Genomic DNA, 24,299 nt, shown 5'->3' with positions numbered 1-24,299 from the left:
TCCCCGGGGTCCGGCCCCTCCCCACTTGCTTTTGCCCCCTACACCCACGTCTGGCTGCCTCCTTCCTCAGGGCTCGGCGCCCCCACCCGGCAGAGCCATCATCCTCACCCTGGCTCACCCCGCCCACGTGGCCCCACCGGCTGTCAGGGTCACGGTCGCCCTCCTTGGCCAGCTCGGCTCCAGGACCCCGCTTCCAGCCACAGACCCCAGTTAGGTCCCAGACACAAGTGAGCACACACACAGCGCTCATTCCTGTAGGGGCACTCCGGCCACCGCGACAAGCCCACATCGCGAGTCCTCAAGGTCACGGCCGCTGGCGTCCAGCACTTGGTCCGACTCTCCTCGAGCAACGGGCTGTGTGCTTCGGGGAGCGAATGCCGGAGGTCATGGGGTCCGTGCTCGGCGGTCCGAGGGTCCCCAGTCCCTCCAGACACGGTGGCCGCGGCTCACAATCAGGCGTTTAATCAGACTCCCGGGCTCCCTCCGGGCCAGCTCCCCCCACCCGGCCGCCGCCCGTCCTGGGCCGCGTGCGGGGAGCACGGGGCCACGCAGGCCAAGGGCGTGGCGGTCCCGGCTTTACCGGATCCTGGTGAACAGGTTGAGGACGGACACGGACTCCTGCGGGCAGGACGGGGGGAGGGGCTGCTAAGACCACACGGCCTTGGGGGAGCCCAGCTGCCCCTTCCATGGAGCCCCGCAGCCTCACGCACCTTCGTGGAGCGCGTTTTGCTAAAGACATTCCAGAAGCGCAGCGTCTCGTCTCCAGCACCAGTGACGATGGCCTCCCCATCGGGGGACATGGCCTAGGGGGCCGAGCCGGGGTCACTCGGGGCACACGCACGGGAAATGCGGGGGGGAGGGGTGCCCGGGGCAGAGGGTGGGGACAGGGAGGCTCCGGGCGGTCCCACTCACCAGGTAGAGGACGCGGTACGAATGCCCGGTCAGCTTGGCCACCTGGGTCAGCGACGGGTACTTCCACACCAGGATCTGGTTCTGCGAGTAGCCATGGGTGCTCACCTGGGAGGGAAGAGGATGGCGGGGGGCGGTCAGAGGGGTGCAGGGGAGGCCCTGGCCTGGGCCCCCCAGCCCCTGTGACACTCACCAGCTCGTTGGCGTGCTTGGACCAGGCCAGGTTGCACACCTGTGAGCCCGTGTCGATGCACTGTAGCGGCTGGCCTGTAAGCGTGTTCCAGAAGCGGATGCAGCGGTCGGCCGTGCCGCCGCCTGAGGCCAGCAGCCCGTGCTGGTGCGGGGACCAGGCGATGGCCTTGACCGCCGCCAGGTGCTCCGTGTACTGCTGCGCCGGCGCCAGGCTCGAGTGGTTCCACACCAGCAGCTGGGACGGCAAGAGGGGGGCGTCAGCGCCCCCACACCTGCAGCCCACCACCCCCAAGTCCTGACGCCCCCTGACCTTGTTGTCGTTGCCCCCCGAGGCCAGCAGCTGGTGGTCCGTGGACCACTTGAGGCCGCACACCTCCTGCCGGTGGCCCTGCAGCCGCCGCTCGGACTGCAGCGGTGGCGAGCGGACATCCCGCTGCAGGATGACTCGGTCACGGCTTCCGGACGAGAGCTGCTCGGCGTTCCAGGCCAGCGCCCCTGGGAGGGCAGAGCGGGCTCGGCGAGGCGGCCGGGCCTGGGCACCCCTGCCCCCGTCCCCCCAGCAGGGCCCGGGCCTCACCCACACGCGCTGTGTGGCCCTCCAGCACCGACAGCTTCTTGCCGGCCGCCGCGTCCCAGATCTGCACGAAGCCCTTGTGCGTGCCCACGGCCACCAGGTTCCCCTGTGGGAGTGGGGTCAGGTCACACGTGGGCACCCCTTGTGGCTCCCAGCAGGGCAGACATTGTTGGAGTCCAACTCCTGGCCCCGCAGCCACACACGGGTGACCTCAGGACACGAGGTGGCTGGGTGGTGCTCGCCAGGTCTCCCCCACCCCACCCGGAGCCGGGAGACTCACCCGCTCGGACCAGCCCACCGAGGTCACCGAGTCGCCTTCCACAGAGAGGTCACACAGCCGGGTCACCTGGGGACAGCCCAGTGTGAGTTCAGCGCTGCCCACGGGGATGCCCTCCTGTCCACCTGGGGCCCAGGCCGGCGTGGGCTCCCCGGCTGCACCTGGCTGGTACACGCGCTCCACAGGTAGACGCAGGTGCCCAGGCCCACGCTGAGCACGTTGAGCGAGGACCAGTCGACCAAGTTCAGGTAGAAGTCGTCCTGCAGCTCGGGCGCGTCCAGCACCTTGAAGGGGATCTTGGAGATCTTACGGGCCGGCTTCCGCGGCGAGCGCAGCAGCTTCTGGCTGCGGGCAGCAAGAGGGGTCAGGCCTGGCCCACGGAGCCTGGCCGCCCGCCACCAGCCCACGGAGCCCCGCCGCCCACCACCACGCCCACAGAGCCAACCTGCACGCCACCAGGCCCACGGAGCCCGGCTACCGCCTGGCCTAGACCCACCTCTTGTTGCTGACGGGGGACAAGGAGTAGGGAGAGACGTCGTTGCCATCATCGGGGCTTGCACGCTTGGTGCTGAGGGAATACTGCGGGGCAGGCACCTGCTCAGTGGGCGGGCTCTCAGGGTGGGGGTCCCCGCCAAGAAGCAGCATCGTGGAGCAACACCTACAGGCTTCTGGCTGCAGCCCTCCCCACATGTGTGCATGTACACGCACACAGAGCCCCCCAACAGGCACACAGCCCTCCCCACACACACACAGCCCTCCCCAGACACACACAGCCCTCCCCAGACACACACAGCCCTCCCCACACACACAGCCCTCCCCACGCACACAGCCCTCCCCACGCACACAGCCCTCCCCACACGCACACAGCCCTCCCCACACACACACAGCCCTCTAACAGGCAGCCCCTCCCCAGAGGCACACAGCCCCTCAACAAGCACACAGCCCTCTCCCCATGCACACAGCCCTCCCCCCACACAGCCCTTCCCCCACACAGCCCAACCCACATACACAGCCCTCCCCACACACATAGCCCAACCCACACACACAGCCCTCGCCACACGCACACAGCCCTCCCCACACAGCCCTCCCCACACACACAGCCCTCCCCACACGCACACAGCCCTCCCCAGACACACACAGCCCTCCCCACGCACACAGCCCTCCCCACGCACACAGCCCTCCCCACGCACACAGCCCTCCCCACACGCACACAGCCCTCCCCACGCACACAGCCCTCCCCACGCACACAGCCCTCCCCACGCACACAGCCCTCCCCACGCACACAGCCCTCCCACGCACACAGCCCGCAGTGGGCGGCTCACCGTGAACAGCCCCTTCCTCTCGGGTGTGGAGGGCTGCAGCCGGCGGTCCTCAGTCTGCGGGTCCTGCACCTTCTCGATGCCAGCACCTAGCAGCTCGTTCTTGAGCAGGGCCGAGTAGGCCAGGCCATCTGCGGGGAGCAGGCACATGAGTGACCGCGGCTGGGGACGGGAGTGGGCCACACCTGGGCACACCGTGCTCACCTTTGCCGCTGTCCGAGGTGGCGTCCTTGGCTTTCCGGTTTTGGCTGGGAGACTTCTCGTTTTCCTGGGGAGCCGAGAGTAAGCGTGAGGGACCCCCCAGCCCATGCTGCAGCCCGTCCCCCAGCCTGCCGTCCGCCCAGTGCTCACATTGATTCTGTGGAAGTTGACGCTCCAGTTGGCCCCAGCCCGCGAGGGGATGAAGCGGTCCCCGTGCTTGCTGGGCGAGGACACGGGCGAGTTGGAGGGCGTCAGCGTGCGCCGCAGCTCAGAGACCTGCAGGAGGAGGCCGGGCCGTCACCCGGGCCACTCCACAGGCCCCCCACGCCAGCACCAGGGCAGGCCACGCCGTCACCCCGGGCCCCCCCACATCAGCACCAAAGTGAGCCTGGGCAGGAAGGGCCCACTGTACTCTGGGCCTTGTGCCATTGGGGCTGCAGGTGGAGGGGCAGCAATGGGCAGGACCTTGTGTGAGGATGCAATATGGGGTGCCTGCTTCAGCACCCCCACCCCAGCACCCATCCCTCAGGGACCCTGACCCACCTGCCTCAGCAACTTGCTCAACTCTACCCCACAGCTCACCCAGGGGCTCAGGAGAGGACTGCACAGGCGCCCGCAGGGCTGGGCTGGGTCTCTGGGCCCTCCCGCTGGGTAGGTGTGTGCCCAGGGTGATCCTACGGGGTAGGGCGGGGGGTGCTGCCCAGGATGGTCCTGCAAGGTGGGGGGGCACTGTGGGGTGGTCCTTTGGGTGGGGCAGGGGCACTGCCCAGGGTGGACGCGGGCACTCACGCAGGGTGGGGGGCGCTGCCCAGGGTGGATGCGGGCACTCACGCAGGGCGGGGGGCGCTGCCCAGGGTGGACGTGGGCACTCACGCAGGGCATGGTGTTCTCCTTCTGCGTGACAATCTGCCGCAGCAGGCGTCGCTCGTAGTCCTGGTCCATGGCGGGGCCCTGTTCAGCTGCAGTGGGAAGGGCGGGTAGGCTCAGGCCTGGCAGGGTGGGATGGGACTGTGTCCCCCAAGCCCAGGTCCTGACCTATCCCAAAGGCCTGCAGGGAGGCGGGACCCAACGGGCCTCTCAGAGGAGGCTGCTGGAGAGTGGAGACGGGAAGGGATGGAGGAGTGGGGGGCGCAGCCAGCGCAGGATAGCCGGGGATCAGGGACGTGCAGCCCACCTGTCCACTCTGCACCCATGGGCACTCAGCCCCACCTGACCCCACGCCCACCCAGCCCAGCTCCCGCCACTGGGGCTACTTAGAGAGTGAACCAGCACATGGAAGGCCTCTTTCCCTCTCAAGTAAAATAAAAAAACTCTAACAATAAAAGTTCAACTGCGGAAGGCTAGTTTTCTGCGTGCAATGTTCCGGCCATGGGAGCAGGTGCCTGTCCCGTCCCCCAGGGATGGGACACGCAGCGGCCACCCGGGGAGGGCAGCAAGGCTGGGAGGACGCCCCCTGGTGGCCTCAGTCTCCTCCAGCCAGGAGGCAGAGCCTGGGGTCCCCCCTCACAGGGTTTGCTCTGCAGACCAGAGAAAAGGCCAGTGCGGACTCCAAGGCCCAGCACCGTGGATAAGCTGGTCCCCAGCACTGGCGTCCCACTTTAACCATATGGCCTGGCCATGTCCAAGTGCAGGGCCAGGTGACCGAGCTGAGGGGCCTAGGAGCCCGGGGACCCCTTGAGTCCTTGTCCTGGTTGCTCCAAGCCTCCAGCAACATGCTGGGGCCACAGTCTGTTAGGAGGCCAGTAAGGGCGCCCACTGACACCCACCCCCTTGGGGCCACAGGGCCACTCAGCGCTCCTGACTCTGTACCCCCATAAGGTGCCGGACACAGCACCCAGCTCCCGGGTTCAGCCCTGCACCCCTTAGGGGGTGGGGGTAGCGGGTCGGACACAGTACCCAGTCCCCGCACCCTGCAGGGTGCACCCTGCACCCTGTAGAGGGGGTGGGGGTAGGGGGTCAGACGCAGCCCTGTCGCTGAAGGTATTTGGGAGGGTAGCAGAAGATGCCACCCCAGAAAAGATGGGAGTGATGTGTCTGCAATGCCAGCACCCCAAGTGGACACAGGTTCATGTCCCGGCAGCTCCACTTCCCACCCAGCTCCCTGCTTGTGGCCTGGGAAAGCAGTGGAGGACGGCCCAAGTGCTAGGGACCCTGCATCCACGTGGGAGACCTGGATGGAGCTCATAGCTTCCGTGTGAGTGTCCGTGTCCACGCTGGCCCTGGGGAGTGCACCAGTGGACACGGAATCTCTTTCCCTCTCTGCCACTCTTTCATGTACATTCGTAAAATCTTTAAAAAGAGAAGGATGCATTCACACAGCCAGGCAGCCATCCGCCTCCTGAGGGCTGCGGCCTACACACATGCACACACAGACACACACACCCCCAGCAGGAGCTGTGAACGGCGCTCAGGCAGCAGCTCAGCACCCCCGCGGCGTGGGAGCAGCACGCCCTGGCAGCCAGCTCGGCTTCGAAGAATCCTCCCTAGAAACTTGGCAACCTGAGGCTCCCCCATGGCCAGGAACCCCAGCTCTGTGCGGCCCTGCCCCTCATACCAAAGAACCCCAGCTCTGTGCTGTCCCCACACCAAGGAACCCCAGCTCTGTGCGGCCCTGCCCCCCACACCAAGGAACCCCAGGTCTGTGCTGTCCCCATGGCCAGGAACCCCAGCTCTGTGCAGCCCTGCCCCCCACACCAAGGAACCCCAGGTCTGTGCTGTCCCCATGGCCAGGAACCCCAGCTCTGTGCGGCCCTGCCCCCCACACCAAGGAACCCCAGCTCTGTGCGGCCCTGCCCCCCACACCAAGGAACCCCAGCTCTGTGCTGCCCCCCACACCAAGGAACCCCAGCTCTGTGCTGCCCCCCACACCAAGGAACCCCAGCTCTGTGCTGCCCCCCACACCAAGGAACCCCAGCTCTGTGCTGCCCCCATGGCCAGGAACCCATGTCTCCTCTCCCTGGCATAGCTCAAGACCTGGGCTCCCTGGCCCAGCAAGCCTGAAGCCCTGAGCCTTCACCCCCAGCCGGGGCGCAGCGTGGGCTGCTGGGTCAGGGCAGCCCTCTTAGCCACAGTGTCCCCCTCGCCCAGAGGCCTTTCCTCTGCCAAGGGCCACGTGGACACTTCACTGTCACAAACGCCACGAACTAGCCCCTTCAAAACAGCCTACTGGGCCCAGCACTGTGGCCCCACAGTTCCAGCATCCCACAGGAGCGCTGGTTCAAATCCCAGCTCCTCCACTTCCTATCCATTTCTGTGCTAATGCACAAGCTGACCCCAGTGCTGGGGCCCTGAAGGGAGCTCCCAGCTGCAGCCTGGCCCGGCCCCAGCCACTGTGGCCTTGGGGGCAGACCAGCAGGTGCAAGATGGCTATCCCCCGTCTCTAACTCCTCCAGCTAAATAGACAGACCTTCTAGAGCCTGTTCTAGAGCTGCTGGAATTCAAGTAGGGCCAAAGGCCACCCTCCCCCGCCCCTGTCCCCGGCTGTCCACTGGCCAGACTTGTTCTCCCTCATTTCTGTGCCCCCAGGCTGTGCCATGGGGCTGGGTCTGAGCCAGTCAGTGACAAGTGTGTGGCTTCCGGGGCCAGGGGCCCCCAGCCAGGCGGGGGCTGTGAGCTCTGGTTCTCCCTGCTACCCGTCCAGTCTCAGATCCGAACGCCAGGGTTCTGGAAGTTTCTACCAGAGTCCCTCAGACCCAGCTCACCAGGAGAACTGGTCCTGGCTGGCTGGCTGTCTCCAAGGGTCGAGAGGAGGCAGCGAGCTCCTGGGTTCGGGCAGTGCAACTAGGGTTTGGCCTGGGCACTCCCGGGGGGCCAGCACCCCAACCAGAGGAGCCCCTGCAGTCCTGAGTGGGGGTGGGGACATGCAGCCCAGCCCCTGCTGGCCACCACCCTGCCTGGGGACCCGGCCCCGAGGCAGACCTTGCTGCTGGAAATCTCTGCAGGCCAGTTCCCGCAGCTGCCGGCAGGCACCCGTGCCAGGCCCCTCACCCGCAGCCCTGGCCCCCGGCCCCTCCCTGTTCTGGACAGCAGTTGTACGCCACCCACACCTGCCCTGGCCCACCTGCTGGCTGTCACCCTGGCTCCTGCCTGGCCCTGAGGTCCTCTGCACATCCCCCACCCAAGCCACAGGCATACACAGGTAGGCCTAGGCCAAACTCGGAGCACCCCGCAGCCCACGGCACTAGGCCTACTTGCTCGCTCACTGGGCACTGCCCGCTTCCCAGCTGGTCCCGCCTAGATCCACGCCCCAGGGGACCCGCACCTGCAGCAGCTGTGGAGCAAGGGCACCACTCTGCAGGCCAGGCCAGCAGGAAGCGCCTCTCGGCCACCTCGCTGCAGACCCCACAGCTCGTGGGGTGGTGGGGTATGGAGCTTCCCAGCCCCATCCAGTCCATAAGAGGACCCAGCCGTCCAGCAGGTGGCCAGAGCACAGGACAGCCAGCAGACACACACAACTCGGGAGGGACCCCCAACCAGGGAAGCACTCCCCAAGGCAGGCACCAGCGCTGCCTGCGAGGACCTGCCACTACGGCCACCCTCACGGTCCAGGCAGAGCCCCGGGCAGGACCCAGCCAGGCGGAGCACTACACAGCCAGGGACAGGAGTTGCGCACTGCGGGAAGGGGCACTGGCAACCATAGGCACCTCACACACCAAGTGGGAGACCCAAGGGCAGGAAGTGGGGGTGATGGCGCTAGGTACCCCTCTAAAATAGCAGACCTGAACACACAGAGCGGCCCAGGCTGGCTCCTGTGCACACGGAGCTGGGAGACAGCCCAGGAGGGACACATGAGACACACAGGGGGCCAGGGGGCCAGGGGGCCAGCTCAGGAGGGGCACACGAGCCACATGGGGGCCAGGGACAGCTCAAAAGACACACGGGGGGCCAGGGGACCACCCAGGAGGGACATACAGGACACATAGGGAGTCAGCTCAGGAAGGACACAGGGCACACAGGAGGCCAGGGGACAACTCAGGAAGGGCACACAGGGGGCCGGGGGGGAACAGCTCAGGAAGGACAGACGGGGCTGGGGACAGCCCAGGAGCGACACATGGGGCTGGCAGAGCCAGCAGCCAAGGTGCCAAAGCCCCAATGAGATCGCGGGGTTCAGGATCCCCCAACCACACACAGGATGGGGACAAGCCAGGTCACTTGCAGGTGGCCAGTGGCCACTCCAGCCCCACGCAGCCCTCCAGGGTGGGGACCCATGCCGGGCACTGCGGGGCGTGGGGTAGCATCCCCGACCCCTCACTCGCAGCTGGCAACACTCTTAGTGTCAACAGCTACCTTGAGCCAGCAGCCCAGGCGCCTCTGCTGCCTGAGTCAGGGAAGCCGAGCACAGAGGTCACAGGGCGGCTGGGCAGGAGGGGGCACCCCAGGCAGGATGCTGCAGAACCCCAGCCAGGCTCCCCTGGCACCCCACACCCGTGGTGCCTGTGTGGGGGGCACCCTGGGGGGCCGCACACCTGCACCACCAGGCATGACTGACAAGTGCGGGGGTCCCTGCTGACACCTGCCTGGCCCGTGAGGGCAGCAGGGAGGTGGGGTGACCCCGGAGCCCCGGGCACCCAGGAAGTGGCGCATTTCCGGGTCCTAAGCAGTCCAACCTGGTGCAGGTACCTGGGTGCAGGCGACCCAGGCTCAGCGGGCCACCGGGGGGGGGGGGACTTCAGAGTGGGGGGGTCCGTCAGAGGAGGCTCAGCTTGCAGGGAGGCAGGGCAGGGGGTCCTGGGGAGCAGGGTCCTGGGCAGAAGGTTCCTGGGCAGGGGGTACTGGGCAAGGGGTCCTGGGCAGGGGGTCCTGGGCAGTGTGGTCCTGGGGAGCAGGTCCTGGGGAGCCAGGGCAGTGTGGTCTTGGGCAGAGGGTTCTGGGGAGGGGGTCCAAGGAACAGGGTCACGGGCAGGGGGTCCTGGGGAGCAGGGTCCTGGGCAGGGGGTGCTGGGCAGCCAGGGCAGGGGGTCCTGGACAGTGGGCCTGGGACAGCTCAGGAGGGACACACAGGGGGCCGGGGACAGCCTAGGAGGGACACACGGGGGTCCCGGGCAGCGGGGTCCCAGGCAGGTCCTGGGGGTCGCCGCCGCGCCCACACGGGGGGCGGGTCCTTACCTGGCTCACCGCCCGCCGGCCTCCCGCCGGCCCCGCCTCGCCAGGCGTGGCGCCGCTCCCGCCTCGGGGCCGCCCGCCGTTCCGCCAGGCCCCACCGCCTCAGCCCCGCGCCGGGACGCCGGCTTTCCGCGCTGCCTTAATATGGCGGCGTCGCTGCTCCGCGGCCGCCCGGCTCCCGCCCGCCGCCGCCGCGCGCGCCCCCGCCGCCGCCCGGGCACGCGCGCGTGCCCCCTGCGGCCGGACACGCCCCCGGCGCCGCACGCAGCCACGCCCCCTGCGGCAGGGCACGCCCTCGGCGCCGCACGCAGCCACGCCCCCTGGTGTCGCGCGCTCTCAGACACGCCCCTTTCCCGGGCGCCACGGCGCCTGCGCGCCTCGGGCATCTCGGGAGGAGTGATGTCACACCGATTCGAATCAATACAGGAAGCGCTCCCCCACGCGTTGCCCAGGGCAACGGCGGACGGAAGAGTTTGGACCGGGCTGGGGCGGGGCGGCAGGACGGGGACCTCCGCACCCCTTGACGCCGACAGGGCTGACCTCCAATACGGCTGACCCCCTGACCATGGCTGACCCCCCGAGACGGCTGACCTACTGACCATGGCTGACCCCTGAAATGGGTGACCTCCTGACCATGACTGATCCCCGACAAGGCTGACCCCCCGACACGGCTGAGCCCCTGACCATGACTGACCCCCCCCCCGACACGGCTGATTCCCCCCAACACATGGCTGACCCCCAATACATGGCTAACCCCCAACACGACTGACCTTCCCAACACAGCTGACCCCCGACACGGCTGACCCCCCAACACAGCTGACGCCCGGCAGGGCTGACCCCCCGACACGGCTGAGCCCCTGACCATGGCTGACCCCCCCGACACGGCTGATTCCCCCCAACACATGGCTGACCCCCAACACATGGCTGACCCCCAACACGACTGACCTTCCCAACACAGCTGACCCCCCGACACGCCTGACCCCCCAACACAGCTGACGCCCCTGACACAGCTGACCCCTGACACGGCTGACCCCCCTCCAACACAGCTGACCCCCGGCAGGGCTGACCCCTACATGGCTGACCCCCTGACCACGGCTGACCTCTGACACAGCTGACCCCCTGACCACGGTTGACCCCTGACCACGGTTGACCAGGCCATTCAGACAGCTGGACCCCAAGGCCTGGCACCCAGCTGCCCATCCGCCCATTCTTCCCTGCTTCCTGCAGCATGACTTGCAGGCCGTACTGCCCACCCTGCTCAGCACTGCAGCCGGGCAGGCAGTGGACGCCGCCCCAGAAGGTTGGGCCCACGCAGGATGCAGACCGCTGCTGGGCACAGCTGAGGCACAGCTGAGGCACAAGCTCCATTAGGGTCCCCACAGGGGTGCAGGAGCATAAGGAATTGGGGCGTCCTCCGTTGCTTTCCCAGGCACATCAGTAGGGGGCAGATGGACCCCTGGTGCCCATATTAGATGCTTGCTTTTTTTTTTTTTAAGATTTGGGCCCAATGGCATGGCCTATCGGCGCGCTGGGATCCCATATGAGCGCCGGTTCTAATCCTGGCAGCTCCACTTCCCATCCAGGCCCTGTTTGTGGCGTGGGAAAGCAGGGAGCTTTGAGACTCTGCAGCCATGTGGGAGACCTGGAGGAAGTTCCTGGCTCAGCACAGTACTGGCCGTTGGCGGTCACTTGGGGAGTGTATCATCGGACTGAAGATCTTCCTCTCTGTCTCTCCTCCTCTCTGTGTATCTGACTTTGTAATAAAAATAAATCTTAAAAAAAGATTTATTTATTTTTATTGGAAGGCAGATATACAGAGAGGAGGACAGACAGAGAGGAGGATCTTCCATCTGCTGGTTCACTCCCCAAGTGGCTACAACAGCGGAGCTGTGCTGATCCAAGGGCAGGAGCCTATTCCGGGTCTCCCACATGGGTGCAGGTTCCTAAGGCTTTGTGAGGTCGACTGCTTTCCCAGGCCACAAGCAGGCAAGGAGCTGCATGGGAAGTGGGGCTTCCAGGATCAGAACCAGCACCTCTATGGGATCCTGGGCGTGCATGGTGAGTATTTTAGCCCTTGAGGCTGCCCCCCCACACACACCTTTAAAGACAAACAAACTTGTGTTTATTTACATAGTGAGCTCTGCCTGCTGCCTGCTGACTCACTGATGTGCGTCCCTCCCAGGAGGGTGGCAGGGCCCAAGCTAGACTCAGCACCCAGGCCTGGCCTCCCCGGCTATCAGCAGGAAGCAGACCAGCCAGGCCTGAGGTCCGGCGACCCTGCCAGGCAGGTAGGGTGGACCAAAACAGGGGCTCGGCCCACTGCACCCCAACACCATCTTTGGCTGCCCTCGCTCCCTCGGGGGACGGCAGGAGAGGGTGTGTGTTCCCAAAGGGGTCGCACCCACCCCCTGTGAAATGAGCATCTGGAGCACCGTCCACATGGGCTTGGGAGGACCCTGAGAGCCAGGCCAGAGGCGGGTCCCTGGGCAGACTGGGCAGGCCAGAATGCTCCCTCCACTGGGGGTCCTCCTGCATCCCTGGACAGGGCAGGGTAGGCTCCCTCCACCGTGGTCCTCCTGCACCCCTCCGCTGTGGCCAGCTCAGCGCCCTTCCAGGGCATCACTGGGGTCCCCCAGCACCGAGGGCCCCGGCTGTCCCAGGGCGAGGACACCACGCCGGCCTTTGGGGGGCCCTGGGGTTCCCCACCTGACAGGCCTGGCCCCGCCTCCACGCATGCGCCGTGGCTAGCCGCTCCGTCTGGCTGGGCAGTTCCATCTCCGCTGGCGGGCGGACGGCGGTAGCGAAGCCGGCGAGGAAAGCCCGACGCGGCCCCTATCCGCTCCCCGAGCACCGTTCCTGGCTTCGGAGGCCGCCGGGCGGCGGGTCCGGCTGCTCGGCCTTCCAGACCCGGCTCCGCCGCTGCGCTCCCCCCCGCGCCCGCCTGCGTTGGTTCCGTCCGCGCCGGTCACGTGGGCAGAAGATGGCGGCCTGCAGGGCGCATCGCGAGTGAAGGCGGAACAGCCCCGGGCGGTCGGTGAGTCCAGCGGGGATCGCTGTGTGGGGTCGGGGAAGGGGGATTTGGAGGTCGGGGAAGGGGAACCTGGGGGTCAGGGAAGGGGGACCTGGGGTTGGGGTGTCCGGAGGTCCGCAGCCCTGTCCCCCGATGCGGGGCACCCCCTCCCTCAGTGCTGCCCTTGAGGGGTGCTCTCCCCCGGTCTGTGGGATGACTCTGGTGTGTGGGGTGGGTGTGCATGGGGGTGCTGAGCCCCATCACCCTGCTGGCCCAAGGCACATCCCCATTCCCATGATGTGAGATGGGGGGCTTGGAGGTGGCCGGGAATTCCACCCTGGACTCCCTGAAGCGAGGGGGTAAGACATGAACCCCCAAAAAAGACTCCCAGTTCTCATTTACCCACATCTCTAAACTTGGGATTTTGAAAAGGCCTTCCGGGAACTTGAAGGAACCCCAAAATGTGTTAGTATTTAAGTGGTTCTGCCTGCTGGCTCATCGCCCCAGAAGCTGCGAGCCCACAATTCCATCTAGGTGCCCCTGCTCCCCGGGGCGTGCAGCCTAGCAGAGCTGGGGGCTGGGGTGTCTGTGACCCCCAATTTCCATCCTTTGGCTGCAGGTCTGAGTGGACGCTATGGTGACGGAGTCGGAGCTGGAGGCCATCGGGCGCACGCTGGTGGACCCTGGGCAGCCCCTTCAGGCCCGCTTCCGGGCGCTGTTCACACTGCGCGGGCTGGGGGGCCCCGGTGCCATCTCCTGGATCAGCCAGGCCTTCCGGGACGACTCGGCCCTGCTCAAGCACGAGCTGGCCTACTGCCTGGGCCAGATGCAGGATGCCCGCGCCATCCCCGTGCTGGTGACCGTGCTGCGAGACCAGGCGCAGGAGCCCATGGTGCGCCATGAGGCCGGTGAGTGGCCGGAAGGACAGGTGTCCTGGTGCGGGCTGTGGCTGAGGAGGTCCGGCAGGTGCCACTCCAGATCCTGGCCAGCCTGCAGCCTGTGTCCACTGCCGCTCCAGCAGCAGTGGCCCCGGGCAGGAACCCCCCCTTGGTCCTAGGAAGCCCTGAGCTCCTGCTGCCCCTTTTGCAGGGGAGGCCCTGGGAGCTATCGGGGACCCCCAGGTCCTGGAGCTGCTGAAGGAATATTCCGCGGACCCGGTGCCAGAGGTGAGCAGGCCTCTCCCAGTCCCAGGGTGGAGCAGGTGGAACAGGGCGTCCAGGCCACCCTGATACTCCTTGCCCCGTTTGTGGCCCCTCATGCCCACCCGTTCGCCTGACAGGTGGCTGAGACATGCCAGCTGGCAGTGCGGCGGCTGGAGTGGCTGCAGCAGCACGGCGGGGAGCCGGCAGCCGGGCCCTACCTGTCCGTGGACCCCGCCCCACCGGCCGAAGAGCGCAACGTGGCCCGGCTGCGGGCAACACTGCTGGACGAGGCCCTGCCGCTCTTCGACCGCTACCGTGCCATGTTCGCCCTGCGCAATTTGGGCGGTGAGGAGGCTGCCCTGGCGCTGGCTGAGGGTGAGGAAGAAGAAAGGGTCCCAGGGCGGGCAGGTGGCTGGGGTCCAGGTCCCCATGCATGACCCCATCTCTCCTGTCCCACAGGTCTGCGCTGTGGCAGCGCCCTGTTTCGGCACGAGGTGGGCTATGTGCTGGGCCAGCTGCAGCATGAGGCAGCTATTCCCGAGCTGGCGGCCGCCCTGGCGCGCCGGGCCGAGAACGCCATGGTGCGGCACGAGTGCGCCGAGGCCCTGGGTGCCATCGCGCAGCCCGCCTGCCTGGCAGCGCTGCGGGCCCACGCGGCCGACCCCGAGCGCGTGGTGCGTGAGAGCTGTGAGGTGGCCCTGGACATGTACGAGCATGAGCGTGGGCCGGCCTTCCAGTATGCAGACGGGCTGGAGCGCGTGCGTGCGCACCCCTGCTAGAGGTGCCAGGGTGCTCAGCGGGTGCCCGTGCCACCCGGAGCCTCATTGGGTGACCTGGCTGTCCACGGGCTGCTGCCCCAGTGCCAGGGGTGGACATTGGGTGACCCAGGGGCTGTTCTGAGCAGTGGAGGGTGTTCAGGGAGGGACCAGGGTCCCAGGAAGTGGCCTGGGCTAGGGTACTGGAGCCCACAGAGGGATCCACAGCGGCCACGGTGCTGCCCACAGGAAACAATAAATTATTTTTGCGCAAGTGCAGACTCCTCTGTGTGGGGGGGAGGGCTGCGCTGGGGGGCAGGGCCCAGGAATGGTGGCCAGGGGTCCTACAGACACTGCAAAGTCGTCACCTGGGTCTCCCTCCAGTGACCGGGGGGTGCCACCTGCCCGGCTCCCAGAAGACAAAGTCCTGTGGCATCCTCTGTAAAGTGGCTGCCGAGGGGCCGGAACCATGGCTCAACAGGCGAATCCTCCCATCCCAAGCACCCATATCCCATGGGGCGCCGGTTCGTGTTCCTGGAAGCTCCACTTCCCATCCAGCTCCCTACCTGTGGCCTGGGAAAGCAGTCGAGGACCTCACAAAGCCTTGAGACCCTGCACCTGCATGGGAGACCTGGAAGAGGCTCCTGGCTTCAAATCAGCTCAGCTCCGGCTGTTGCTGCCACTTGGGGAGTGAACAGCACTTTTTTTAAATAATTAAATACATTTTTTTGAACCCGGTGATGTGAACTCGCTGGCTATGCATTTTGCTTGTGGGGGCAGGGTCCTACCTCTAACCTCCAGAGATGGCACCCCACTTACCTGCAAGCTCCAAGCTGGGCCAGGCTCAAGCCAGGAGCCCAGTCGGGGTCCCTCCGTGGGGGTCAGGGCCCTGCTGTGGGCACACCGGTGGGACGCAGGGTCAGCCGCTGGCGGACGCAGTCGGTGGTCGCAGCCGAAGCAGGGGGGCCACCAGCTTGGGGTGTCGGGGGGGACCCCCAGCTGCAGGCCATCCTGGGACGGCCAATTCCTGTGACAGAAGCCCTGATGAGTGTGGCCCACCTTCTGGGGAGACCCTGCTACCTGAGGGGGGACATCCACCAGGGCCACTCCTGGGGCAGAGCAGGCAGCCAGCCGTGGCTGCTGGCAGCTTTCCACGCTGCTGAACAGCATTGTGACCGCATGAGCCCACGCCACACACTGGGCCGGAGTGGCCATGGCCAGGCAACTGCTGTGTGACACGGCCCACGTCTCCTGAACGCCCCCACGCTTTCACCAGCCCTCGGCTGCTCTGCAACACATGACCATAGAGGCAGGCCCTGGGGGGCGGCAGTGTCTCCCCAGGGTGGCTGTGACCCCACCAGAGCACCCATGTACCCTACCTGGGCACCAGTGTCCCCTACGAAGGGCAGCGCTGTCCTATCCCTGGAGCCGCCGTGGCCACTGACCATCCAGCAGCATGTGTTCCCAACAGCAGACACCAGAGGGCACACGAGAGCCGCCCAGGGAGCTGCCCCATCCTCACCTCTGGGCTGTCCCCCTCACCTCCTCTGGGCTGTCCCCCTCATGTCCTGCCTGTCCCGCTCACGTCCTGACTGTCCCCCTCACGTCCTCTGGGCTGTCCCCCTCATGTCCTCTAGGCTGTCCCCCACACCTCCTCTGGGCTGTCCACCTCACCTCCTGGCTGTCCCCCACACCTCCTCTGGGCTGTCCACCTCACCTCCTGCCTGTCTCCCTCACGTCCTCCTGGCTGTCCCCCTCACGTCCTGCCTGTCCCCCCGACCCTGGCCAGCCTGTCAGCTGCAGGGGGAGTGATTTCCTGGGTGCTAAGCCGGGCAGATGGCAGCTGCAGGGCAGTGGCCGGATGAATCCTCTTAGCTGCGCGTCCCTTGATACTTCTTAATACTTCCGCTGCGTGGGTCACCGGCGGGTGGGCGCCATGGCGGCGGCGGCCGAGGATGCGAGCCGCGCCCCACCGCTGTATGAGGAGTACCGGCCACCTCCGCTGGACGCCGTGCGCCTGCCCCGCTATGTGCTCTACCTGCTCATGGCCGCGCTGCTGGTGGTGGCCGTGGCCTACGCCATCGTCGGACACCTCATCAAGGATCTTGCACATGACCTGGCTGGTGAGCTGTGCCCCAGGACCGCGCACTGGGGGGTCGGCAGGGGATGGCACACTGGGTCTGCATGCCCCACGCAGGGGATGGCACCCCGGGTCTGCACACCCCACGCATGGGTGACATCCGGGTTTGTGTGCACCGCGCAGGGGGCAGCCTGGTAGGGACCCCCAGCTCCTCCGTGCGAGATGACGCCCTTGGGGTGCCCTGAGCTGCGTCTCCTCCTCAGACTGGGTCTTCGGGCCGAAGCAGGACCTGGAGGAAGGCCCCCGTGAGCTGCGCGCCAGCCTGGCCGGCGAAGACCTGGAAGAGCTGGACCTGCAGCTGGCCTTGGCCTGGCGCGAGGACGAGGACGGCGAGGGCGAGGCGACCCCGGCAGAAGCCACTGCCCCGGACCCTCGGCGCCCGTCCATCGCCTTCAAGGACCCGCCCGCCAGCGGCTCCTTCTGGAAGCTGAGCTGAGCCCCTAGCTGCACCCCAACACGACCTGGAGCTGCTGCGCCCGCATGGCACCACGCAGCAGCCGGGCCTTGGAGCCCTCAGTCTGGTGCAGGCACCTAGCCTGGACGGGCCGCCCCTCATCCCTCCCACCCCCTCCCCAGCTCGGCTGTGGGTCTGTGTTTGCGGGAGGGAGGATCTCAACTTGGAGCCTTGCCCTGGGTCGAGTACACAGAAGGCGTTTAATAAAGTCCTCCCTGAGCCTGTGAGGGGCAGCACAGTGCCCGAGCGCTCCTGTCCCTCCTGGAGAGCCAAGCTGGCGGAAAGCGTGGGCATCCAGCACAGCACACAGGTCTCGGGCTGCTCAGTGCTGGGCCTGCCGGCTGGAAGCTCTGCTCTCTGCTTGGAAATAGACACCGTTTCCTGACAAAGTCTGTGGGGAATTGCCATGAAGAGCAGAGTTCCATTTTTTGCCAAAAGCGTCAGATTGGTGTGCAGGCGTGCAGCCCAAGGCGGGCAGGCCCGGCAGAGATGGGTCCCCGCATGGGTGTGTGTGACCGCCAAGCGCCTCTTGCACTTCCCGCCACCTGCCCAAGGACCCCACCGGGACACTGGACGTCTGGGAATTCCTGGTCAAATAAAGTGCGAGTCCGGGGCACTACTTGTCGTGGTGTTTGGGATCCGGGTGGGGTGACACTGGAGAGCGCGCCCTGCACCTGCTGGACTGCCTGACCGAGGTGGGGTGGGCTCTCAGTCCTGTCCCTCTTTCCAATGTAAACAGTTCTCACTCTGTGCTGGCCACGTGCTGGGCGGCAGCTGTCCCCGTGGCAGTAGGCCGGGGTGGGGTCTCCCTTTGCCCAGGCAGGGCTGCTTTATCTGATCAGGTGGGGACCAAGGGTAAGGATGCAGGGAGGCTGGCCCCGAGGCGATGGCTCGACACAGTCCGACTGGGCTGGTGGCCCCCACACCCATCTGGTCAGCAAGGTCCCCCGGGGGCCTGGGTGGCAGGGGCTGGACGCCCCTAGGTTAATTGTTACAGCAGGTGCAAGGTGTCTGCCTCGCAGTGGGGAGGAGGGGTTCGGGCAGGTGCCACCCCCCTCCCCGGGTCCTAGGTCCACCCTCACCCCGCCCAGCCCCACCCCTGCCTTATCAGGGCCTCGCCCACACGCTGGCCAGGGACTGCTGTTACCACTGCTGTCACCACTGGCTCTGACCGCGACCATGGAGACCCTGGGGACCCTGCTCGTCCTGGTGGCCTTGCTCCTCACACCTGCGGAGGCCCAGCAGGGTAAGGACCCCCGCCTACGGGCTCATGGATCTGCAAGTCTCCCAACTTCCAGCCTGGAAAACCGAGGCCTTGGAGTGGGGAGGGAGGGAGCGAGGGGGAGGTAGGGGCGGGCAGCCTCAAGGACGTGTCTCCCTGGGGTGCCCTGCCCTGCACCACCCCCTGAGCCGCCCCCGTCCGTCTCGGCAGCCAGGGGGCGCCGCCTGAAGCCGTGGCTGGTGGGCCTGACGGCCGTGGTGGTATTCTTATTCATCGTCTTCGTGTTGCTGCTGGTGAACCGCGTGTGGTGCTCCAAGGCCAGGTGGGGCCCTGCTTTTGGTGCACCCGCTGGGGTGGGGTTAGGGGCACCAAACACAGGCTGGCGCCACCGTCCCCCACCCTCACGCCCAACTCTGTCCTCAGAGCTCAGGACGAGGAGCAGACCAGCATCAATATGGAAGACAGCGTGTACCAGGATGCGCGTCTGAGGTAGCCGGCCTTAGTGTGTGCAGACTGCGAGGGGTGGAGTGGGGGGACTGCTCCCCCACCGAGCCCCGCGGCCACTGTCCCTGCTCCTGGGCGCCACCCCCTGCTGCTCCCCCTCCCGGGCAGCGGCTCTCCCTCCATCCCCCCACCATCCGGGCATCTGGCCCACGGATTCTACTCTTTCTCCATGCTGCACACCAGTGGGAGCTGGATCAGCCCATCACCGGGTGAGGAGCACTGGGTGCTGGATTCGGGGGCCTGGCAGACAGCAGGTGTTGTGAGAGAGTACAGCCAGGCCCACACACCCACCCATCATCCATCCACTTGTCCACCCATCTACCCACGCATCCACTCACCCACCCACCCATCCATCCATCCATCCACTTGTCCATCCATCCATCCATCCATCTACCCATGCATCTACTCATCCGTCCATCCATCCACCCACCCACCCACCCATCTGCTATGTTTCTCCATAGTGGGGAACCCAAGAAGGGGAAGAAAGAGAAGAAAAAGGAGAAGAAAGCTCAGAAGACCGGGGAGAACAACATGGGGCTAGAGCTGGAAGATGAGGACACCACCAAGATGACGCAGCTGTGAGGCCTGGACACCCACGGTCCTTGAAGGCCCCACTGCCTCCCAGTTGCACTGGCTTCTGCCCCCCAACCGGGCAGCTCTGGGCTCAGCCCCTCCCTCCTGCCCCCGGGGCTCCCTGGGGTGCCCCACCCCATGCCCCGTGCTCTGCTGTGCCTCACCTCACCTGCCCCCTGCTCCTGGACTTTGAGCCCTGGTGCGGTCTCGGGGACTTCTGCCTAGTGACGTGCGAGCTCCGTGCGTGACTGGCGTGTGGGGTCAGGGGCTTCTGTGAGACCCCCTGCCTGTGTATGAAAACATAAATAAACAGCTGGAACCCTGAGCGTACCCCATGCTGTCCTCTGGCAGCTGTGCAGTAGGACCCACGCTCCTGGGTGCAGGGTGCCCAGCAGCTTAGGAAGAGGGGTGTTCCGGGTGGGCTCTGGCCAAGACTGCATCTTAACAGGGGTCTCCTCTGTCCCTCCCCGGTTGTCCCCCACAGGGTGGGCATCTTGGGAGGGGGAGCCATGCTCCTCCTTGCCCTTCCTGCTTCCTGCTGCAGTCTGCGCTGCTCGCATGGGGTGAGGACACCCTGGGCTCCCCTTCCTTCAGCTGGTGGTCACAGTGGGCTCTGCCAGGTAGTTTGGCACTGGGCTGGGGGGCACCTTTGGGGCCGGGGAGGGTGCTGGGGAGGGCCAGGGGGTTCTTCCCTCTGACCTCACCAACCCCGACACGCCTCCCACACTGGATCCCTGTAACCACCCCATCACATCACCTGTTGTCCATTTGTCACCCTACTTTCCCCTCAGTTCATCACTTCACCCCTGCACTCACCCATCCACCCACCCATCCATCCCTGCACCCACCACCCATGCTCCCATCCCTGCACCCACTCTCCCACCCATCCATCCCCCGTGGCACCAGCCCCCCATACTGCCCACTGTCCCCTACAGGGAAACACTTGCTCTCCATGTCTCGCTGGCACTTGCTGGGCCCAATGGGACCCCAGAAAGGACGACTCAACACAGAGAAACTCGAAGCATAGCTTGTTTAATTTTTTATACACTTTTTTCTTTTTTTTTTTTTGCCTTTTATTGAATCTTTTATGGAACCCCCGTGGTTTTTTTTTTGTTTTGTTTTTGTTTTTTGTTTTGCATAGGGAAACAAACAACAGGCAGACTTTCTGTAAATGGTACCTAGGTAGGCGCGACTGAAAACCAAAATGACGCATAATATACAAGATTATGAGGGGGCTCGGCGGGGAGGGGCCCCGCAGCCCCCAGCCCCGTCCGCGACGTGGAGGGGGCAGGGGGTGCTGGCGGACCCCGAGGGCGGCTTCTCCCGTCGGAGGGGGGTGAGCGCGTGTGCGTGTGTGTGTGCGTGTCAGTGTGAGTGCGTGCGTGTCCGTGGGTGTTCATGCGTGTGCTGTGTGTGCGGCAAGCAGGAGACAGCTATTCTGGTAATATCAGAAAAATATAAAATGGAAACAAAAAAAAAAATCTCAAAAAAAAATAGTATCTCGAAAGAAAGAAAGAAAAAAAAAAGAAACATAGCAGGAACCCCTTGTCTCTCGCTCTTCCCTGCGCCCCGCCCTGCCCCGGGGTGGCGCGGCCCCTGCGTGGGGGTGCAGGGGGCGCCCTGGGCTGACGCTGTTGGGGTGCAGTGTGGGGCGCCGTCTCCCCCGGCCCCGCTCTCCCAGGTGGGAGCGTGGCCCTGCTGGGGTGCCGAGGGAGGCGGCCCCCGGAGCCACACCAGCAGACGTGAGGCACTGCTTTAGCGGACTTGGGTTTGGTTTGGTGACTACAAACGCTGCTGGCGCGGCTGTGGCTCCCCCAGCCCCGGCACCCCACCCCCACGGCACGGACGGGGCCGAGGCTCAGGAAGGGAGAGAGAAAGTTCCAGGACGATCAACATACACGCCTATGTGAGTGTGTGGAGGGACAGGCAGCCCTGCCGGAGGCCGCCAGCGGGGCCTCCTTGCCGTGTGGCCGGGTGGGAAAGGGAGACGCACGCAGGATGGCGGGGGACCCCTGGCCCTTGTCTCAGGGGACAGTGGGGCCTCCCCCACCCTGATTGTCCAGCCCTGGGGGTGGGGGCTCCCAGAAGCCCCTGCCCTTCCGTTCTCATCGCCGCCCGCCAAGGCGGGTGCTGGGGGGAGGTTTGCATAGAGTGGGGGGGCCTCCCCGCCTCCCGCCTCAGGGACCCCCACATCGGCATCTCCCCCGGAGAAACTTGAGGGGGGCACCGGGTTTGACAGCATGTCAATTTCATACAAGGAAACACCCTCAGCCCCGCCCCCCAAACTTGGGGGTCTGTGGTGGTCAGGTTTTCTGAGGAAGGGGCTATAGCCACCTGGGAAGGGCTGGCCCGGGGCGTGGAAGCAATGGTGGGGAACCCTGGGGTCCCCTGCACCCCGCGTGGCTGCCCCTCATCCCCCTCCCCAGCAAGGCTGGCTGCACTGTCCCCTGGGGATGCACTGGCATGGGTGCGAGCCGCGGGGCCAGGGTGGCCACCCCTCACGCTGCCACGGGGGTGGGTGGGGGGCGCCTCCCCACACCTCCCCCCAGCCCCCGCCCCCGCCCCCCCCCAATCTGGCTATTGTCTTAGCTTTGGTCGAGTGGAAAGCAAAGGAAACCAGAACTTGAAAGAATAACACAAAAGTTCAAGATGAGGACGACAGGGGCCGCCCGGCCAGCCTCCCTGCTCCTGGCCGCGCGGGGACAGAAGCTATTGCATATGTGACCTCCCCCGGTGGGCTGTCCCCCCCCAGAGCCCCTGGGAAGGCCGGAGGAGCGCGGAGGGGACGCAGGGCCTGGCGTGGGATGGGGCCGGGGCTGCAGCCTTGGGGGGGGTGACTCCCCAGCCCCGGGGCAGGGGCTGCCTGGGTGCGACTGGCCCCTGAGGTCGGTGGGCTGGGGGCGCGGGAGCACCAGGGCCCCACAGCGCCGGATGGGCACGTGGGACGACGGGGCGGGCGAGGGGGGGGGACTTCTCTTCCAGCACAGTTTTCCGTTTTTTTCTTTTTTTTTTTTTTCTTAAAAAAAAAAAAAACAAAAAGGTTTCTCTCTGCTTTACTTAGAAACACCTCCCTCCCCGGCGGTCGCCTCTCGGCGTTGATTAACTACAAGCAGGCATGCAGCTCCTGTGCGCTGATATCGGAATACGTATTCTCCAAGGCAAGGCACGTCATGTGGTATAAAACTTCGTGCAAATTAGGAAACATGGAGCTTTTTTTTTTTTTTTTAAGCTTTTCTGGATTTTTTTTATGTTTTTTTTTCTAAGTTTTTGTCTTTTGGGGGGCGGGCGGGGTCTGCCATGCACGCGGCGGCCGCGGTTCTCCCGCTAGAAGCACCATGCATGTTTTGGGGGGACAGGCCCGCGCTGCCGGGAGGACGGATGGACCGCACCGCCCGCCGGAGGGGCGGGGGGCGCCCCTGACCATGACTTTGGCCTAGGTGGGGGAGCAGCGGGGCGCGGGAGTGGTGGGGTGCACTCCGCGCGCCGGGCTGAAGGGAGTCAGTGGGGGCGGGGACGGGGAGGTGTTGGGGGCAGCCGGCGCCCCCCGGCTTAGTGTTCTGGGGCGGCTCAAGGGAAGATGCTGGCGCCCCTGCCGCGCGCTCCGGCTCTGCGCCCTCCGGCCTTCTCTCTCTCCTTCTGGGGACCCCCCACCCCCGGCAGCACCCCGCATTGGTGGGTGGGTGGGTGGGGGGGATGAAAGTGCAAACGGGCGGCCCCCGGCGGGGCGGGGGCACCTGGGAGGGGTCGCTCTGGGTTGTAAGGCACTGGCGGAGGAGGCGCAGGGGGGTGCCCGCCGGCTCCCCCCACGTCCCACCTCCGCGCCCCAGCATTGCGGGCCGGGTGCCCCGCGCCCCCCTGGGCTCCCAGCTCGAGCTCTGAGGGGGCGGCAGCAATGAGTGGAGGTGACGGGGTGGGGGGCGAGGTGGGCGGGGTGGGGGAGGACGCCCCGCGGCCACTCGGTGTCCCGGCTGGACGAAGGGCGGGGGTCAGGCACTTGAACCACTCGCTCTGGTGTCCGCCCCCTCCCCTCCCCCAGCCCCCGCCCTCCCTCCCTCGGAAAGTGCATTTCTTAGTGTGCAACGGGGGAGGGGAGGGGGTCCCCGGGGCGGGGCCTCCCATGCCGGCTGGGGGTGGCAATTGCATAGAACAGGGCAGGCGGGAGGATGGAGAGCCTCCGTCCCCAGGGACAGAGAGCGCAGAGAGGAGAGAGAGGTGGTCAGAGCGAGCGGGCAGGCCGGGTCCACCCCACCCCCGCGATCGGGTCTCCCCAGGCCCCCTCGGCTGCCCGACCCCCCTGCCCTCCAGCACCATCGCGCGAGCCGCCATCGGTGGCCCAGGAGAGGCGGGCCCGGCCGGGCGGAGCTCACCTGGGCCTGGCCCGGACACGCGGCGCGGCAGGTGCAGGAGGGACCGAGTTCGAGCGCAGCGCCCGCGCCTTCCGCCTTCCTGGCGGGGTTCTGCGCCGCGCCCCCTCCCACGGGGAGCTCTCCCTCTTCCTCCTGCATCAGTGTGGCTGTTTTGTCTTTTCGGCCGGGCTGGGAGGTGGCAGGGCTCTTCTTGCTCGCTCTAGTTTTCCACCGACAGAGTGGCGTGGGGGAGGGGGCGCTGGCTGGGGTGCCCCCTGGGATTCGTTGGATGATGAGAAGGGGCGTTGGATGGGGGGGACGAGGACCTTCGCTATCCCAGGTACCAGGACTGCGCGGGTCCGAGGGAGGAGAGAGATGGAAAAAGACAGCGTGGTCAGGCTCGGGCACCGTCCCAGCCGCCCCCACCCTCTCCCTGCCCCGGGCTCTGCCGCCTGCACCAGGCTGCCCAACCTGGGGGTACTGGGAGCTCCCACCCCATGACCAGCGGACGCGTCTGCGTGGATCCCCTCGCCCAGGCTGCAAGAGGACGAGGAGCGCTGAGGTTCTGCCGGGCCCACG

The 24,299-nt window shown here is 66.2% G+C and overlaps 5 protein-coding genes across 11 annotated transcripts in view; 3 read left to right on the top strand and 2 right to left on the bottom strand.

The window, feature by feature from the left end:
• Positions 1–446: 446 nt before the first annotated feature.
• Positions 447–9,775, bottom strand: FZR1 (fizzy and cell division cycle 20 related 1). 2 transcript variants are annotated; one of them, XM_058657964.1, is made up of 14 exons: positions 9,578–9,775; positions 4,304–4,431; positions 3,623–3,748; positions 3,476–3,539; positions 3,275–3,402; positions 2,449–2,531; positions 2,114–2,297; positions 1,956–2,021; positions 1,679–1,781; positions 1,412–1,596; positions 1,103–1,336; positions 913–1,017; positions 711–803; positions 447–618 (listed from the first exon to the last, which is right to left on the bottom strand). In XM_058657964.1, exons 2-14 carry the CDS (start codon positions 4,412–4,414, stop codon positions 577–579), a joined length of 1,524 nt encoding a protein of 507 aa, XP_058513947.1. In that variant the 5' UTR covers positions 4,415–4,431; positions 9,578–9,775; the 3' UTR covers positions 447–576. The 2 variants fall into 2 exon arrangements, with proteins under 2 accessions (XP_058513947.1, XP_058513948.1); XM_058657965.1 differs by having other exon boundaries at positions 4,346–4,431.
• Positions 9,776–12,410: 2,635 nt separating this feature from the next.
• On the top strand, positions 12,411–14,755 carry DOHH (deoxyhypusine hydroxylase). The gene is made up of 5 exons (XM_004595675.2): positions 12,411–12,608; positions 13,204–13,492; positions 13,674–13,750; positions 13,864–14,101; positions 14,186–14,755. Exons 2-5 carry the CDS (start codon positions 13,219–13,221, stop codon positions 14,503–14,505), a joined length of 909 nt encoding a protein of 302 aa, XP_004595732.2. The 5' UTR covers positions 12,411–12,608; positions 13,204–13,218; the 3' UTR covers positions 14,506–14,755.
• Positions 14,756–16,417: 1,662 nt separating this feature from the next.
• On the top strand, positions 16,418–17,057 carry SMIM44 (small integral membrane protein 44). The gene is made up of 2 exons (XM_058657640.1): positions 16,418–16,604; positions 16,825–17,057. The coding sequence occupies exons 1-2, from the start codon at positions 16,418–16,420 to the stop codon at positions 17,055–17,057; spliced, it is 420 nt and encodes a 139-aa protein (XP_058513623.1).
• A 1,138-nt stretch (positions 17,058–18,195) lies between these two features.
• SMIM24 (small integral membrane protein 24) lies at positions 18,196–19,699 on the top strand. 2 transcript variants are annotated; one of them, XM_004595942.2, is made up of 4 exons: positions 18,196–18,321; positions 18,508–18,619; positions 18,721–18,786; positions 19,263–19,699. In XM_004595942.2, exons 1-4 carry the CDS (start codon positions 18,255–18,257, stop codon positions 19,381–19,383), a joined length of 366 nt encoding a protein of 121 aa, XP_004595999.2. In that variant the 5' UTR covers positions 18,196–18,254; the 3' UTR covers positions 19,384–19,699. The 2 variants fall into 2 exon arrangements, with proteins under 2 accessions (XP_004595999.2, XP_058513980.1); XM_058657997.1 differs by having other exon boundaries at positions 18,230–18,321; positions 18,721–18,765.
• A 4,129-nt stretch (positions 19,700–23,828) lies between these two features.
• The window catches only part of NFIC (nuclear factor I C), a 39,773-nt gene continuing 39,302 nt past the window's right edge, over positions 23,829–24,299 (bottom strand). For all 5 annotated transcript variants that reach the window (XM_058657969.1, XM_058657968.1, XM_058657971.1 and 2 more), the window contains one exon: positions 23,829–24,069. In XM_058657969.1, coding sequence (XP_058513952.1) covers positions 24,052–24,069 — 18 coding nt within the window. In that variant the 3' untranslated portion in view covers positions 23,829–24,051. The remainder of the gene's footprint in view (positions 24,070–24,299) is intronic.

This window comes from Ochotona princeps, chromosome 33 (genome assembly GCF_030435755.1).
Source record: "Ochotona princeps isolate mOchPri1 chromosome 33, mOchPri1.hap1, whole genome shotgun sequence".
NCBI lineage: Eukaryota > Metazoa > Chordata > Mammalia > Lagomorpha > Ochotonidae > Ochotona > Ochotona princeps.
This window is presented reverse-complemented; position numbering and strand designations above follow the sequence as displayed.